The 19,702-nt window shown below is 36.6% G+C and overlaps 1 protein-coding gene across 1 annotated transcript in view; it reads right to left on the reverse strand.

Moving 5' to 3' along the window:
* Positions 1–5,163: 5,163 nt before the first annotated feature.
* WDR70 (WD repeat domain 70) overlaps positions 5,164–19,702 on the reverse strand; it is a 139,065-nt gene continuing 124,526 nt past the window's right edge. Inside the window, exons 15-19 of the mRNA XM_056513716.1 lie at positions 19,097–19,197; positions 17,607–17,686; positions 14,773–14,889; positions 14,273–14,435; positions 5,164–6,149 (exon numbers count right to left, since the gene is read on the reverse strand). Of these exons, the coding sequence (XP_056369691.1) occupies positions 6,065–6,149; positions 14,273–14,435; positions 14,773–14,889; positions 17,607–17,686; positions 19,097–19,197 (546 nt within the window). The 3' untranslated portion in view covers positions 5,164–6,064. The remainder of the gene's footprint in view (positions 6,150–14,272; positions 14,436–14,772; positions 14,890–17,606; positions 17,687–19,096; positions 19,198–19,702) is intronic.

Consider the following 19,702-nt stretch of genomic DNA (forward strand, 5'->3'; position numbering starts at 1 on the left):
AGTGGAGGAGGAACAGGTGATTTGAGGAGAGTACTGGGATATGGTTCAGATGTGTAGGGACAGCATGAGGAAAGCCAAGGCACAGATAGAACTGGGCTTGGCAAGATATGTGAAGAATAATAAGAAGGAATTCTATTAAGGATATAGGTAAGAAGAGAAAAGCCAAGGAGGTAATGATCACTTTTAAGTGAGAACAGATAACAGAGAAAGCTGAAGTACTCAGTGAGTTCTTTTTCTGAGTCTTCACTGTGAAGTTCACCACAAAGAAGAAAACTGAAAAGAATAATACCTAATGACTAGATGCTGAATTGATTGGGCAGCAGCTCTGCAGTGGGCGTTCTGGACTTAGTGGGATTAGGACCTATAAGGAAAGAGTTAGTGACATTTGCAATATAAGGCTTAAACAAGCAGGATGGTGAAGACTTTTTACAGAAAACTTCAAAAGTGCTTCTCTGCAAACTGGAACATAGTTTCAGTTTTGACCTTGCTGGGAGCAGGATCAACACTGATAGTTATCACCACAACATTCAACTGTAGTATGGGCTACAAGTGAAATAACTGCACTAGCACAAGAAACAGGGTCAGAAATAGGACACTTGATTTTGGAGGTCCTTGCTTTGTACAACCTCCAGAGGAGACTCCCCCGAGGACCACCCCAACGAAGAAGCCCAGGGCAATCAAGGACCAAAGCTGCTGGATCCACAGTGACGACCATCTTCTGGTTGCACTATTTCTCTCCATTCCTATACACTTAAATGTTACCAAATAAAGTCAGTGTCGTTGAATGGGCATTTGGTCTTGTTTGCACCTTGCTTTGCCTAGAGGACTTTAAAACTGAACAGGTCCTGAAAACAAATTGTTTGACCAAATTGCATAGAAAAAGTGACTGTAATGAGACATGCAAACATTTTTCCTGTTTACTTAGTAGTGCTAAAAAAGTAGCTTAATTCAAAACACTGTATAAATTGTGGACAGTGCACTTCAGGAAATATGGACAATCAGAATAAGGCAGAGAAAATTATAGGCCAGAAAACATAAATCATAAAGCAAAATTGAAAGAATAAGAGAGGACACGAGAAGATAATAAAATTCAAACATAATAAAAAGCTACTGCAAAGAGGAACATAATAAACTGGGTTCAACGACTGCTGGGAACAGGATAGGAAATAATAGTCTTAAATTGTCGCAATAATGTTTTTCTTAGAGATGATGAAAAATTTTCTAGTGCTAAGAATGAAGCACTGAACAGACTGCTTAGGGCGATTGTGCAGAGTCTATCACGGCAGCAATCAAAGGCACAGTAAACATGCCAGACCTTGTTCAGGTATAGATGAGTTGAGTCAAGGATGTACTACAGAACTTCTCAAGGACTCACCTAGCCCTTGTTTATCTACTGCAGGTATTAATCTGTTGTGTATTCTATTTCATGGTAGAACAAGGAAATAATTTAGTGCCCACAGGAATACTTTTTTGAAAGAGTAACAAAAACTGCACTAGCCTGACACACAACAGCCCCCTGGGACAGCTAAGATTTAAAAAAAAAAAAAAACAGAGAGACATACTGGCTGTGCTTTCTCAATCGTTCTTGTTATAAATCCTCTATCAAAGAACAAGATGAACTGTCTGATCATCAGCTGTTTAAAAGAAATCACAAACTATTGCCAAACATCTCTAGTTGTTTGACACAAAGGTTGTGAAAAACTGAAGCTGATCTAAGACACTGCTGCCAAAGTGGGAGATGATACCTTCATACGTAGGATGGGAAACAAATTTATTCTGGAATTATATGCTACAGACAAATATCTCACACTTCAGAGCTATCCAGATTGCATGAAGCAATTAGGTGCTGAAGTCACAGTGGATGAAGTGCATATTGAGTGCATATTGTATCCAAAATTGAGTTTAAATGAGATTAGCCAAAAATCCTAGCAGATTTAAAAACTGATGTATTAAGATACATCTGTGCTTCAATTCCAGGCAAGCATAAGGGCATCTCTGCTAGCCAACTATCCAACTCTTTATTCATGCACATGGCATGAAAGTCCAACAGATGAGAAGGGCCCAGGGATTAACAACAGTGGAGAGAACCTTCTAAACTCCCAGACTGCCCACAGTAAGGAGTCAAAACAAACCTGCTGATTTTTAATGGGGTAACTGTAGGACTTCCAGTAAATTCCCATTGCTGAGAGAGAGGCTAGAAGGACACACAGGCATTTAACATGACAAAAAACATAAGAGGGATTTTGCAATACTATTGTGACTAACAGGCCACATCAAAATTCTTATGATTCAGTATTAAAGGAAGATGTGAGCTACAAATGTCTCAAGCTGGACAGCCCCGAAGTCATCAGAGGTCAAAAAAACTGGATAAACATCTAACCATGACAATGGCCTCAGCTTAGCAATGCAGAACACTCCTTAGGGTCCATAAGAGATGGAAGGGATAGGAGAAAGGATCATAGTTTCTTTTCCCATAATACATAATTTTCCACAACAGAGAAAATGCAGTTGGGACAAGGAACATGAAATTAGGCATGGATTCATGACAAAGGAGCCAACAACTGCACCCTCTGGGGACAAATTCACAGTTCTTGCTATCAATCACAAAAACTAGAGGCAAAGCATCATCTTCAGTAAATTATTGGAGTCATATGAAGTAGACCAGAGAGGAACTTAAAACTGTCACCAAATAGTTGCAAACAGGCAGAGGGAAGTGCCAGGATTTATCAATCTTCTCATCTGCTGCAGAAGACTTAACTGATAAGATAGGAAAAGAAATCAGGAGGACAGGACAAGACAAAGGAGTACAGTCGAATTCAGATCTCTGTAACAGTGCCAGCAACACCAATGAGGAATGGAAAATGGGGCTTACTAGTAGCTAGTGGGCTGCAATATCTAGAGGGAAATGCCTTGGCCCTTTGGACAGGCAAGAGGTACCCAACAGTCAACAACTGTCATTAGCATAAAGGGATAAACAGAAACCATGAATTACTATAAGGAACCATCCAGAAGCTGCACAGAAAAATTCAGGTTTGGAGGGAGCACAACAGAAGCATTTCTGCATGCACTGATTGTGGTACTGATGTCATGAGAGGCTACCTAGAACAGAGGCTAGGAAGTGTGAGAGGCAGGTATTTACCAAAAGGCCTTCAAAGGATACACCCTGGCAGTACAAGGATCTGGCTGAGGATACACTCAAAGTGGCTGACAGGTAACATCTTTTCACAGTCTTTAAGTTTTGGTCCATTTACATATTGGGGTTAATTGCCCAGTGACAGCTCCAGGTTATGAAGTCCCATCCTCCCAGGTTGCTCTCCTCAGTTCACTGTTTATACATTTTGGACCTGAAGCTGCAACAGTGTCCTTGGTTCTTGGGCTGGAAAAGGAATGTTTTGTCTGACTGAACTGTAAGGAGAACTTGCTAACACTTTATATGGAGTTCAGAGTTATATACTAATGCAGTACAGAATCTGGATAATACAAAAGCTAAAACTTAAGACATCAGTACCTCTGTAAACAGCTCTTCTAAGGAAGCAAACAAAATAAACTCACCTTGTTTCAGTAATGCAGAAACAAACTCCCCTCTGGACCCTGGCCACTTCAACACTAAATACAGACATATAGAGGACCAAGATGATAGCCTGGCAATTGCTGAAGGCCTTGAGAAGCTTATAGGAAAATCAGATTTCTAAAAAATGGATATAATAAGAGTTCTCATGTTCCAGTTTGCATTTAGAATTCCATCTGTCATAGCAAATATTTATTTGTGTTGATATTTTTAATGTTAAGATGTTTCCCAAGACAACTCAAAGGCTTGAGTCATGAGTTTACTATCCCAAGTATGGTCAAGCAAACTGTTCACATCTTTCTGATTAGCTTAACTCATTCCATTGAACTGTACAAGATTTAAAATTATTTTTACAAATGCATTAAGATGTGCCTTTTTGATAAGCAGCCCTGGGAATCCAGTTTAAGGGCTATACCAAACGAACCAAGCCAAGAGTTAAAGTGTAAATACATTTAAATACATTTAATACATATCCTTGCACAGGTACTGTTTTAAATTCTAGGTTGCTAGAACAGTCATTCAAGACAATTATTGCAAGTAACAATGAATGAACACTTAGGGAAATTCCAACAGAATTTTTGCAGTGTTCACTTACAGAACTAATTCCTTTAAGAATTAGGAAACAAGAGCAAGCTGGTATGAATAACAACATAAAAGGAGAAGTTTCTCTCATTCTCAGAGAACAGTTGCATCATTTTTCCTCATCTGCCTTTCCCTGCAGCTCTGCTCCCTAAGACACACTGCCTCAGTGAACAACTAACAAAGGAAAAGATAAAATGCTAATATGCAGTCTAAAATGAAGAACATATTAATCCTTTAAAGTTATTAACCGAGATTTTAGACAAATTTCTTTAGCAGGTTTTGTTAACAATTCCTTCTCTTCTTTTTCTCCTTCACTTACTTTCCACCTATCTACTAAGACTCTCATTCTACATATTATAGCTGCAATTTTAAATTAAGCACTGATTTGCTATTATACACAAGTATGTATTAAAATAATTTTACAAGGGTCAAAGACAGGTTGTGGACTATGTACTGAAGTTCTACTCTTATCAAAAGACTACAGTAGTGAAAGCAGTGGAAACATTTTGTAGTGGGAATTTTATGCCAATGCTTCTCATTATCCCTTTTGAAGTCAGATTTAGTTTTCAGTGAGGTATAAAAATAATTGAAAAATAATAAACTTGGAAAAGGAAATAATATAATGAAACAGCGATGTAGAACAATGTTTTTAAAAAAGTCCAAGCTCTGCTGACTATCAGGACCACAGGCTTGAGGTTAGGTGATTAAGGCGATTAAGAGCTTTGCTAAATATAGTCTTAAAATATGCCTCCAGGATCTATTTATAAATAGGAAAGCTTGATTGCTTATCATGTCTATTACTCTCTACTCTTAGTGGAAATGCAGTCTGCTTGTTATATTGTGTATTTTTATAATCATAGTATTTAGCATACTGTGTATTATTATAATCACAACTTAAATGCCTAAAACTAAACTAGGTTCTTTATTCTTCTCTAACGGACATTCATTAGTTTTAAAACCATCCTTCCCTTTATGACACTCAGAACTGCAATTTTGTGTTATAAAAATGAGAATTTTCCATATTTAGACAAACTACTTTATAAAGAATAGTATCAGTCTTCAGGGAGTAGGAGGCAGGATATACATTATATAGGCATTCAACAAAGTCAACACACACAAAGACCTGGTATTAAATACACAGATCTGCTCTATTCTAAAACTTACCCATACAAACTAGTAGGTATAAGAAACTTGAACAAAAATTTCCACCAGCTTGGCAATAAGCACATTATTTTTTCTACACTAAATTATGCAACTGTCCATTGCAATTTTGCATTTCTTTAAAAATAAAAGCTGTATAAGTGCTACTGTAGTACTACCCACACTGAAAAGTAACATCATGCAAAGAAGTACAGACACCAGAGAAAATGTTTTCTAAAATTCAGAGTGTACACTGAAATGTAACTGATGTGAACACACAAATGAATTAAATTTGAATATTACACAATAAATAATCTAAACTTTGCTGCAACTTGTATAGCAGTAATCTGTTAGTTCTTAACTGGAAAAAATAAAAAGGAGTCTGAGAAATTGTACTATTTTATTTGGATACTTAAATTCATTGAACACTGTCATGACATGGCATTTGTGAAGTTGGCAGTAATGAAAAAAAAACCATTTGGCTGGCAATATAATGAATTCACAATATTTATAAAGAAATATTTTTTCACTTAACTAACAAAGCTAAGTAACTGACATACAGGAGTTATTTGCACAATGTAAGTAATTCCTTATTACAAAATTCAGATGTGGGATTAAGACAGAGTAATTCAACAATCCCTTTTTATACTACAGCAAGTTTTATAAATTGAAGTAATATTTACCTTCAAATTTTGACCCACTATCCCAAATAAAAAAAGAAATGCTTCATTTTGTTTCAAATGCTCTAAAATGATTCTTGAAACCAATTATTTTTCAAATTTTACGTTTTTTCCACTCTGGCTTGTCTGTTTCATCATCTTCTGGTTCCACTTCTGCAAAAACTGTTTTTGGCTGCGTTCTAGAAAAAAAATTAAAAATATTAAAATAGTTGTCAGACTACAATACTTTATCAGAAACTGTATTAGGCACTAGACACAAGCAAAATAGGTACATATAGACACTTTCAAAGAAAGAGCATACTAGACTTGACCATTTTTTATTATTGACAATAACCTATCAATTAACCTTCTCAGAACTGAAGAAACCTGCAGCTCACAGAAAAACAAGCACAACAAACACACATATTTTTCAAGTATTATTTCCTCATTAGCTTATAATCAATATCTGTGTATTCCATGAATAAAATTAAGATAGAAATGAGGAACAAATACATTTATTTCCATGCTAGAAAAGCAGAGCCATTGGCCTCCTCATTCCACGACTTTTTAAAAAGAAACTTCTATCTTGATACACTGTAGAACATCAACAGCCAGTAAGTGAAAACAGAACAGCTAAGCCTGGTTTCTGGCTAAGCCTGTGCATCAAAAAACAGCTTCTCCCCAGAGACTTTATCTAACACTACTGTAACATAAAGATTGTAATGATCTTCATATGAGAACACAGTGTATCTGACAGTCAAGCTTGATAGTATCAATTCCTCCACTCTTTGTATGAATTTTAAATACCACTTAAACTTTACGAAAGTAATTGTTGACTGCTTTCTAAATTAACACAGTATCAAGAAGCAATTCAATAAACTGTTTGGACAGTCAGTTCCCTTGTTTTACATTTTAGCAACTGCATGGTCCCCTTTTCCAACTAAATTCTCAGCACAATCACTGCAGAGCTGAAACTATCAGATTTCTGATGCTGGTTGTGCTCAACTTCTCAACATGACAAAGTATAAAATGCAGCCAAGGCAGTCATCATCTCACTACTGTAGTAACAAATGTTTTTGCATCAGTCTAAGGATTTGAAGCATTATTATTATAACAACTGTTATTTGGCAAACTCTACAAAATGCATAAACCTTAACAAAATTGTGCCTGTCTTACGTAGTACAATAGGTAAAATCCAATGTTGTCTCTGACTTCAAAGAGTAATAGCAAGCCATCAGCTCTTACAGAGCAGGATTCTCCACTTATTAAATATGTGACACAAATAGGTTCAAAATCACCAAAACAAGTCAAAGACAACAAAGTCCCCTTACACACAGGAACTTTCTATCGCCCTGCCTGCTCCTCCATCTTCCAAGCTTGCCATGGAGGACAGGGTCATGCTGATAATTCCAGAGATGGCCCTGACTGCACGTGGTCCCTGGGTGCAGGATGTAGCAGAGACCTTGCACCCATATGAGGACCTATACTGTGGAAGTTAGACGAGTCCTTCTGCTGTCCATGGAAAGCATAACTGAGATTAAAAAATATTTTCCAATTTTAAAAATTCATTATAAAATACTTATATCAATTCTACTTAACCCATTGCTGAAGAAAGCAGTGTAAAAAGAAAATAAATTTAAAAAAAAGGAAAGAAAATCAACATTCTGTTCAAAATAGACACCAGGGATGAAGGTTTTATTGGCTAAAATACTGGATTTTGCTAGCTGCTGAAAAGGAAGAATGTATGGAATCTTCTTCTCTTTTTTTCTGACATACTGACAAAGGTTTGTTTTGCCCATTTTAGCAATGTACTCTCCTTTTGCCACAATACATATCTAAATGTCCTCTAGGATGACCTCAGTATTAAGAGTTTCATTAGTAAAGCACAACTAATCAAGTGGAAGCCTATAACCTCTGACCTATAACTTCTGCAAGTGTCATAATTCAGATAAACCTTTGCAGCTTAGAGGAATGAATAAATCTGTGAAACAACCAGCAAAACCTATGCTTTTTTCAGGATAGGAGTGGCAAAAAGAAAAAAAGGCATAGGCTTCAGAAAAGATTCGTGTGCTACTCAGTGCAGGAAAGCTGAGGTAGGGGAAGAAGGAGAAAAATAAAGAAAAAAAAAAAAAAAGAGAGAAACTGTACCATAATCCAGCAGTATTCAGCTAAAGCAAAAACATGCAGAGGAAGTCAAGTCTGCTTGCTACCTTGCTTTTTAAAATTACCATGAAATAGCTATAGCCTCAGCTGAAATATAAAGTGTTCCGTCTCCACAAGCTACATAGCTGTAACTGGGGCACCTAGGGCAATTCATATGCCTGACCATTTAAAAACACTGGTTTTGTGTTTGCTTTATCACCAGTGATCATTTAATCAAATTTAAACACATTTTTTCCTGCTTAGTAACTACACTAGAGATGCTGTATGATTCATATTTATACAAAAATTATTAAAACAAATTTTCTTCTGGTAAGTATTCTTATTTCTGAGGGCTGTGTTTTTTTTCCCCATCAAATTTCTCAGTTTTATTTATCCTTGACTTTGGCGGTTGATTTTAGTTTGTTAGGGATCTGTTTGGCAGATCCCATGGCAGAATACTGTGGAGGGCAAAGGGAAACTCCTCAAAACTGATTACATTTCATCTGCAGAAAGCATAGCCTAGCAGAAGCCTGGCATGGATGCATATGGATATGACTCTGATAAACCACATACTCCAAAAAGGAAGAACACAAAGGAGGCAAGGACATCCCCAGCTAAGAGGAACTGAGGCATTAAAGAATACAGAGGAATAGAGTTATGACAGCTGAAGCTCAGACGGAACTGAAACAGAAAAAAAATGTGAGAGGCAAAAACAAAGGACTTCTACAGCTACACTGACAGCCAAAGGAGTGTGAAGGAAAATGTGCTTTATTGAGCAGGTAAACCACTAACATAGCAAATGGAAAAGATCAAGATACTCAGTGTTTTTATCAGCTCCATTTTCCCTGAAAGGTCTGTCCTCAGGCCTGCAGCACTTCTACACTACAGCAGAGTCTTGGGAAGGAACTGAGATATTTCCAACAGAATAAGAAGACAGTTTGCAGGCCATTAGACATGTAAAAATCCATATCATATGGGTCGATTCAGAGCTACTGAGGGAGCTGGCCCATGTCATTGCAAGGGCACTCTGTCATCACTGAGATGGGAGAGGGTCTCAAACATCATCATCTTTGTGGGGGGCAAAAGAAGGATTTGGGGAACTACCCAACTTCAGTTTGCAGGAAAGCTATGTAATGAATCCCAGTGGAAGACATTTCCAGATGCATAAAGGACACGAAGGTGGCAGGGAACAGCCAGCATGGGTATACTGTGCTTGCCAACCAGATTGCTACAAAGGACTGCCCAGACAGGTGTGGGAATTTCCATCCTTGAGGATATTTAAACTTGGCTGAGCAAACCTCTGAACAACCCAAATCTAATTGGATCTGAGCAGTGAACATACTTCAAGCAGGAGCTCGGACAAGATGACTTCAGGCATTCCCTTCCCACCTAAATTGTTCTATGATCCTGTGTTTCCACATGACTGTCAGCTAAAACCAGTATCTCATACACCAAAAAATGCATTCTTATTGTGGGTTATGGTAACAGGCTGCAAACAAAAATGGGAAAACAAACTAGCATGATTTATTTATGCTATGTGTTTCTCTTTACTTCAGTGGTTTTCAAGATACACAGATATGCAGACCTCTAGAAATTTTCCAGGGGCCATGAAGACTGCTTTAGAGTCACCATAATCCCTGTGGCTATGGGTTGCTTTTCTTAATTGCTTTTCAGGGATCCAATAAAAGTAGCTCATTGACATGTGAGGATCACAGACTAGCAGATAAATAATACTGCTGCAGCAAAACCAGCTGGAGATGACAATTGCATATCACAACATGTGACTCATGTCAAAGTAACTTTTGAAATTTGTGTTTATATTGCACTGAAACAAAGAAAAAAGATTTTCAAGCAGGCTTGAAAATCAGAATAATGTCATAAAGGTCACTTCCAGACTGAAAAGTTAAGGTTTTCAGCATCAGGCAGCCTTTTTTTCTTTACCTCAGCAACCAGCCTGACTCTTTTCTAAATCTCAGGGGCTTCCCTCTCAAAATGATCAATTTACAAAAAAATATTTAGGATAAATATAACACTGCATGCCAACAAGGCTATTGTTACAAGACATTTTGCTCAGTCCTGATTCTTCAGCTAATTCAGATACTCAAACCATTAAGTGACTTACACTTCACAGATTGGCATTGCCCTTGAGAAAAAAATTCAGTGAACACAACACACATACAGACTTCTGCTCCAAGTCATTCCCTTTTGACAGTGACAAGCAGCAATGAAAAAGACTACAAAATAAGGGTAACATCAGTGAAATAAAAAGTACTTTCAAGAACTCCAGTTTACCTTGTTGAGGAGGGAAATTTCACCCTTACTTTCTCTCTGGTACTGAAGGAAGCTGCATCTGGGCCTAATTAGGCACTCAGCTACAATGCTTAGTAATTCCTGCTGATCCTTCAGAGGGACATCTGAAGTCATTATAGTATATCTGTACAGCTGTGTTAAAACAAACAGCTCACAAAGAATGTAATTTTCAAACATTTACAACTGATGCCTCAAGTTCCTTTCCTGTAGTTCTTTACTTGAAATCTTCAATCTGTTCTTCCTTTCCTTTCACTCCACTGCAATGGCTCTTGCCAAGGACTATAACAAGCTTTTTCCTGAGAAATCTCAAGATCTTTTCCTTATCCTCATCCATTATGACTTTTCTGCTGCGTTGATCACATCTTATTTGACACTTCATTCACACTGGGCTTCTGTGACCTGTCATCTCCTGATTCAGCATGTACTTCTTATCATCCCCATATCCTTTTCAGCAGCATCTGTTTTTCACCCATTCTTTTGCCTCACGTACTTTCCTCTCCTTTCTGGCTCAAATGTCAGGGGAAACAGAAAGGTCAAGCTAATGATAATACGCTTAAAAAATTTTTCAAGTGATAAATAATGCAAATGAATATTCAGCTTGAAGAGTAACTTAGGCACCTTTACCTCCAAAAAAAGAAATATATTTTTACATAGCAGAAGTCATGTTGGAAGGGACCTTAAAGATCATCCAGTTCCAGCTCCACTGCCATGGGCAGGGACACTTTCCACTAGAACAGGTTGCTCAGAGCTCCATCCAACCTGGCCTTGAACACTAACCCAGGATGGGGCATCCACAGCCTCTCTGGATAACCTGCTCTGTGCCTCACTAACCTCTGAGTAAAGAATTTCTTTGTAACATCTAAAAAAATCTCTCCTCTCTTAGTTTAAAACCACTTCCCCTTGTCCAGTCACTACTCACCCATGTAAAAGAATCACTCTTCCTCATATCAAATTAAAAAAGCATTAAAACTGTTAACTGATTGAGAATGATGTAGCCAGTATGGATCAGGAACAGACAAAGCAATCCAGTCATCATATTCCAAGTGTTGAAAACTGATTAACCAGAAAAGAGCATTTCTTAATCTTCTCAGTCTAAAATTATTTAGTAATATCACTGGAGAAAATTAAGTAACTATAGTTTCCTTGCAAATTTTCTGAAGAAGGAGAGTGAAAACTTTATGTGCGTAGGTGGCACAGGACCAAAAGCCTTGTCAAACAAAAGATATATCAAGTGGATAGTTTTATGCCATGTTTAAGTAAAAATTTACTACAAGAAATGCGGAAAAACTGGTAGCAGAAGAATAAAGTAATAAAACAATAAACACTTTTTTTAAAAATTAAACATACTGGATGTATGGTTTTTAGGTCTTAAGACAGTATATGATTTTAAACATGTATTGCAATATGTCCTTTCTTAAATCTATAGTGTAACTTATGCTATAGCTAAAGCAGCTGTCCAGTATGCAAACCAGTACTGTATGATAATTTGGATCAATTACCTATAATTTGCATATTTTATTAAACCTAAGTCTCTAAGTACATCTGCAAAATATCTTTTATATACAAATTAAATATCCATGCTCTCTAAATTCAGATATAGGATATAATTATAATAGCATATATTATTATATTACATATATTATAATAACACAGCTTTATGTGGCTGTTAATATAGTCCTGAATTTCTGAAAACTAAGAACATGACACATAATAAAGTTTCTGCTTTTCATTGTCTTAGATATTATTAATATTAGTGCTGTTGTTGTTGTTATTACTAATGTATTAAAATAATAACATTAACAATAATAACATTAATAACATTAATAACAATAATAATAACAATAATATTAAAATAATAATAATAATAATAATATAATAATAATAATAATAATAGTAGTAGTAGTAGTAGTAGTAGTAGTAGTAGTAGTAGTAGTAGTAGTAGTAAAGATGATGCTATTATTGTTTGGGAGTTTTTTAAATGATCTTCGCACGGAGTATATGAGAAATTGAAGCTTTGAAAACAAGGAAAATGGCAGCTTCACCAGGATGAGATTTATCAGCTGACAAAGCCATCATGGCAGTGTGCTGCTGGCTGAAGTCCACTTCCCCCACATACATATCACTGTCTGGTGTGTAAGCTAATAGCAGTCTGGACTTGCATCTTGCCCACTTCTCTTCCCCTCTCTTGCTCTCCTCTTCCCCTGCAGTCACATCTTTTAACAAGGAACTGTAATGAGATCTGGCCACCTGACACAGTAAGCCTCCTCTAACACAGCTTTGTTTTAAAACTTTCATGTCTACTACATTGCAGGTGTTGGGGATGAAACTTAATACACAATCAACGAAGTTACTAAGCCAAAATATGCCGACGTATCTATCTACCTGATGCAATGCATTTACTTTTGAGAATGGATTCCCCAAATAAAACCAGATGCCTACATATTCTGAGTATATTTCCTCTCCAGCAATCATTAACTCTCAAACAACTAAAAATCAATATTTAGCATATTCATTACAACAATTGCTGCAGAATTAGACTTTCAAATATCCCCTCTTTGGTACCAAGAGTGATACTGTATAATGCATTGGATTGATGTATAACACCAAATGCCATGGTAATCAATTACCTGGTCAAAGCCAGGCTGGGTCACTGACATTCCCAAGCTGCTCTGGAACTGCTATTCAGTTATCTTTGTGAATATGTGGGTCAAGTCAGAAAACAAATGTCACCATCCGAAATAAGCTGTGAGTCATAGAATATTTCAAGTTTCTGGGAAGAGGTGGTGATTGGTTCACTACAGAGCTAACACTAATAAAGAAAGTAGTCAGTAAAGTACTAATGAATGTACAGCCTTGGAGACAGAACACTGTGGTGCAAAACAGAAAAGCAATTCATTATTGGCAGACTGTTCTGTGAAGACTATTTCAACTCTTCAAAATGTTTTCTTATGCATTTTGAAAACACTGCTTGACACTATTTGGTGGCAAAAAACTCCATCAATGATAATAAAATGTGACAATTCCTGTAATTTTTAAAGTGGTAGACTCAGTTAATTAGTATGAAATACATTTATGTAGTACTTATTTTTATACTATTGTGAATGTATTTAACTGTTCGAGATATATTTATTTTTAGGGAAAAAAACTTTGGGTAGAAAGCATTCAAGAAGAATATTACATAATTTTCACTTTAATAAATACACACAAATACCACACTCACACATATAATTTAAATGGAGTAAAGTACTATCTATGGCACTAACAAGGTTTTATGACAAAAATCTTGATAAAGCTCCTTAACTTACGTAACACCCAAAAACTTATCCTTTGTGCTGAAGTTTTGGCAGCACATTTTATCTATGCAATTTTTAATATTGCTGTACCTTTAAAACCAAGTTAATTCAGGCAGTTATTTCGGTCCTTGTGTAGGAAAAATTAATATAAAAACTTATGATAGTCAAGAAATCATTCTGTCATAACACCACATATATATTTTGAAGGTTTAATCTAAGAATCAGGCAGAGTTTAGAGGGCATATTGGAAAATCATCCCAATATATCAATGAGACAGTACCCTATCATAAAGTATGTTGCAGTTTTAGACACTGAATTTGAGAAGATTCTGAACTCAAATCAAGTTTGAAAGTTTTAAAATAACTTCTAGCACTGGCAGGTACATTTTAAAAGTGGAAATATGAAAGTTCAACAATAAAACCTCTTAGAAACTAATTTCTTTATAAAAGATATATTCTTGGTTTACATATTTGTGGCAGCAATCAAAAAAGGGCAAAGTGTAGCATAAAGACATCTATTTTAACTAGACTCCTACTGGCCTCCAGAATCATTACTTGTATTCTTAATTGTTTCCTTACTTAGCATATGCTGGGGCCACCCAGTATGGATTCTCCTCCGCTTCCTTGGCGTGACGTAAAATGGCTTCTCGAGGGTTGCTGTCATCTGTCTTGTCCAGGGCAATGTTCTTGACTATATATGATGACAGGGTGACCCCATGAGTCCCAACACGGCCACCACGACCTGTGGCACAAAGAGAAAAATATTTAAGAAATATGCAGAACCTACAACAGTGACCTGATACAAAGAGGTTATTTAATGCTATAGGACGGATTTAACTTAGGGCAGCATTCAGGTGGGTGTTTTACTGATTATGTAACTCAAAGTAAACCATTGTAATTATTATTTTTTTGCAGGCAAGCATTCCAATGAGACATCAATGTCTTGAAGTGCAGAATGCTGCCCATACATCTACAGAGTAGAGTTACTGCCCCAAAAATGCAAATCCAAATGAGTGTAGAACCCAAGCATGATGGCGCCTTTGGCATACGAAAGTCCAAAATGATTATGTCTAGATTACCTGCTCCTGCTACTGGAGGTTCAGGTTTGTGAGACTTTAGGGGGTCCAACCTATCCTTCTCCAGCTGTTTCCTTGTGCTTCGTTGTCGTGGTTCACGGAACATTGGAAGTGCATGGGCTGAAGGGTGACAGTTTGGACAAAATTAAATGTTAGAAATGTCATTTTCTTTTTAACATTTCAAAAACAAAGAGTTGGATTCTTTTTTGAAACAGAAAATGTGGGAGGTAATCCCATATCCAAAGAGTGGTTTACTAAGTTGTACTTTCAAGGGTTTCTTTCTGCTGAATTTTTCAAAGATGAAAGCAGCCAGACATCAGGGTTCCTTCAGGCAGGAGCCTCTCATTTGAAATACTGTTAGCACGGTTTATGCATATCTCATTCATACCTCTGTCATTCAGTTCTCAACATCAGCATTGTGACCAATCAGTTGCTCTTTTCTAAACTTTCCATGTTTCTCCAGCTTTCTCATATCCTAAGAGCATGACAAGAAGCTTGATACATTCTTGGATATGACAAAGAGTGGAGTAGAAACCCCTCAATGATTCCAAATGTAATTTTATGCACATGAAGTCACAATCATGTTCTTTCTCAAATAATAAGATTAATCACCATTGGGCAAACATCATAACTGTAACAGTCTGGCTAAATTGTCAGGATTTATAACTTCTATTTCCTCATAAAAGTGCTATCTTTAGTTACACTAATGGCTTTGATCCACTCAGACAAGAGAGTCATTTGTCAGCAACAGAGAAACACCATGTTAATGGACATGGCTCTCTTGCAGTGAGGTTTAGATCTCACATGCAGGTGTGCCCATTGCTGCCATTTTCCAAAATCTGGGAAATTGTGTAGCAGTCAAATGATCCAATAAAGACAAAAAATAACAAGACAAACAAATCTTAAAATTAGGAACATCATCTCTACACTGAATAAAACACCATCAGGGAGCATTCAGGCACCAGCTTGAGTTTTCAGCTTATTTTGTAAGCCTGTTCAACTTATTAGACTGAATGAAGTCACAGCCAGGTGACACAGGAGATCTTTGGAAACAAAGGATGAAGTTTTACTTTTGCAGATTTCATTAAGTATGAAATGCCAGCGACAATTTTCTGGCAAGCACTAAGCTTGATGAGCTTCTACAGAGCATCTGAGGTGACTAATGCACAGATCCCAAGCCTTTGGCCTTTGTGGAGTAAAGGTTGCTTAAGGGAAAACCATGCTGTGTATTCCTGTAGTTTAAAAGTGCCACTTAATCCCTTAAAACAACATTCCTGCATTTTAAGTAGCCATTACAGACAATTATGATATTAAAGAGCAACAAGAAGTCTGAAGAAAAAAAAAAAAAAAACAGAAAGAAAAAAGAGGGGAAAAAAAGTAGAAGAAAAAAGGGATCAGTTCACTTTGCAAAAGCATTCAGACATCTTCAGGTCTTCCCAATTCTGTTCGTAAACTTAAAAGACAGACATCTAGCCTCTGAAAAGTTTTCCAAAATATGCAAAAAAACCAAAAATTTTCTAAGCAAATCCTTACAACGTTTTTCTGCATTGATGTATATGGAAGCATCTTTGTTTAGTTTCAAAATTATGTAGAAGAAACAACTAATTAGCTAGAATTCAGTGATAAAATCCCAAAAATTTGCATAACTTTGACCTATATCTTTCAATGACATTTATAAATGCCATTGAACATACAAGTTCCACTGGGTTTTAAGCAGAATTTCTTTAAAAGATCGCAGAAGTTCTTCAGAGTATAAACACTAATGACAGTGCACATAAAGCATTAAGCATGAAGGATGTTGTAAGGATGGATTTAGAGCACCCAATGAAGACAAATACCCCTTATCTTTGGCAGTTGCTACTTAAGTTTACCCCAAAAACTGGAGCTGGACATCTGCAGCAGTAATGGTAGGTTGAAACAGCTGTGGCTGGGTAGTACCCAAAATGGGAACCCGGAACCAAGTACCTTGATATGAGTCTAGTTACCAAAATTGCCCAAACTTTCTCACTCTAAACTCTTTTTGTTTATTGTGCTACCAAACAACTTGTTTGTTTTATAGAGAAATGGTCTTAGGACGCGTAAAGCCAAAACTGCTAGAACTGGACATCCTGGAACTGGAAGAGGATGAAGAGAAGCAGCATACGACAACCACGTGACTGTTCTGATTTCACATGAGGAAACACTACCTAGGACAATGCTTATGTGGACAGTTAAGATCTCTCAATTGATCCCCTCATTCCATTGTAAAATTCTATTGTAAAATTTGTCATTGGGAAAAGGCAGATTATTATACATATTATAGTAGTAATGATAACTGCTTCTTATGCAACAGTGATCCTTACTACAAACATAAACTCTTAAAAACTCCCAAGGCTATGGATAGTTAAGCTCTTTAAAACCCTGTATAACTTGGGTAAGTTATAAATTTAAGTTAATTATTTGTTATTTGTTCAAGACTTATCTCTCATCTCTGATTTTGTCACTGGTACTGCTAAGTGGCAAAACTCTTCCTAAATCCATCTACATTCCACAATTAAGTTATAGAAAACTGAAGATTTAAAAAAGCCCCAAAATTTTTGAGGCTTTCAGGAACACCACAATCAAGAAACCAACCATTATTAAGAACTTTACAGAGCATACAGATTGGATATACCTTTCTGGTTGTGCAATGCTATAAAAAATGTGTGTGAAGCACCAATATATGACACCAGTGATCAATGCTTACTGAAAGACTGCTTTTCAAAGGAGAAAAAAATAAAGCTAAAGATTCTGCAAATAATTTCAAACCTAAGAATGAGATAAGGATGCTGCTATAAAGATATGTTTAAATTTCTTACGTGTTATAATGTAATCCTGTGTTAGAGTCTCTGCTTGTCTCTCTTTTCGTTTTGTTTTGACCACGCATAATTTTGCTCCCCTAGGAGGAAACAGAGCAGTTCAGTTAGTCTTTTTATATCAAACAGACACCAGTTTTCGTTCAAGACAGTCTCAACAAAATTATACAGCACTCTAAATATTCATGAATGTGTGTATCTTTGCCTGTTCATGCTCATGTGAAAGAAAGTAGAGAGATTATAGTGTTTCTGTTATAGAGCAGTTTATATGACATGCAGAAATAAGGGTGGAAGATTCATTTCACACTTCATTTGTCCACAGTACTTTAGTGTGCACAATGGAAGTGCTGCTCTCCAAACTTGGGCACTCATTTGCTCCTGGTACAACTCCTCCTACGAAGCAGAGTTGGCAGTTATCTAACCAGTGGTGCCTGTAACACTGAGGCAGGAAAGACTGCATAGGCCTGGCTGCAGCAAGATTGACTTAAACCAGTGGTATTTTCCTTCTCATGGTAAATACCAGGAAACAAACCAGGCACAAAACTGCACTAGGGCTCTGTGGTCCAAACAATGATGACCAACTCTCTTGCTCTCAAAACTGCCAAAACCATAAAAATAAAACTAATTTCTGATAATCTTGTAAATCACAGTTTATCTTCACATCCAAGTTCCCAGGTGACACTAAGTATCAAGAAACATGAACTGTAAAACAGTCTGGTTAAGGACTTTGTTTAGCAAAACACAGATGGTGCATACATGGGAAGAACACCTTATTCATTCCAGTCAGGATCAATGAACTGTATATTTCCTCCCAGCTGACAGGAAGAAAGCATGCCCCAGTTCTCCAGCCAATCCAGATGGAAAAAGGAAATTAATTTCAAAACAAGTATTTATAGACTACTTAGGTCCCCTTCATCTTAGGCTGGCAAGTCACTGTCTAATAAATCAGTACCACCTTTCCCCTGGATGTACAGGCAAAATCTTCATGAGATAAAAGAAGATGGTGAGGAAGACTAGAAGAAAGGTGGGGATGTGCTTCCTTGTCAAATTGGGTCTTACAGTATTACTTCATTAGCACGAAAGTTTGATGCTTCTAAACAAGATTTTTACTTCAGGAAGAAAATATACATTTTAAAAAAACACTACTAAGTAGAATAAATACACATTCATAACACTTTCTCAGTAAACTCCAAGAGACAGGATAAAAGGGTGGTTGTTCTTACTGCAGATTTCATGCAATTAAGAAATGAAGGCATTTGTAAAATTCAGGTAGAAAAGCCAGCATACTGCAACAGGAAAAGCCCAGAGGAAAAAGTGCCACTCTTCATAATAAACATTTTGGGTTATTTTTTTCTCTTTCTACTGCTGCTAAATAAGTAGAACTCCGCAAAACAAATGTTACTAACCAATTTTTCTTATTCTTAGCATAATCATTGAATCACTGAATCAGGCTAAATTTGAGAAAACAGCTATAATAAAATATGATTACATACCTCTGGCTTTTGACAGGATCATAGTACACTTTGGCTAAACCATTTCCAGTACCAACCATGATCTGGTTCAGCTTGGGATGCCAAAGACAACGCACAACACTCTGAAATAGAATGAGATATTGACAGTTAGTTGGTCACTCACCTGGATCCTAGAATTAATATTCACATTGTCAAAGACTGCAACACACTCTAGCAGGACCAAGCTTAAACATATGAATGAGCATGTGAATATGTGAATTAATAACTTCATAGTAGAATACAATGTAAAAGGAGTGACAGCACCAGGATGCAGGCAGGGAAGGAAATAAAAATTGGTGACAGTACAATAACCAGTGTTTTCTACAGACTATGTACTGCCAGGATCTTTATGGGCACAATGAAAATGTAGTTAAAGAGGGGTTTGAAGGAGAACAATTAAATGCTTCAGATATGATACAGCGATTCAGGCTTTCATGACTTTTGTACTCTTATTTTTAATTCTTATTTCTTCCACTTAATTCATCACGTTATCTGTTTTTTCCCTTCTTGTCATACACTGTTGACCTTTTGCTTGCTGACTGCAGAAACGGAAGAGATGCTGATTTTCACTCTTGCTTCTCTCTTTCC

The sequence above is a fragment of the Oenanthe melanoleuca genome, chromosome Z, assembly GCF_029582105.1.
Source record: "Oenanthe melanoleuca isolate GR-GAL-2019-014 chromosome Z, OMel1.0, whole genome shotgun sequence".
Classification (NCBI taxonomy): domain Eukaryota; kingdom Metazoa; phylum Chordata; class Aves; order Passeriformes; family Muscicapidae; genus Oenanthe; species Oenanthe melanoleuca.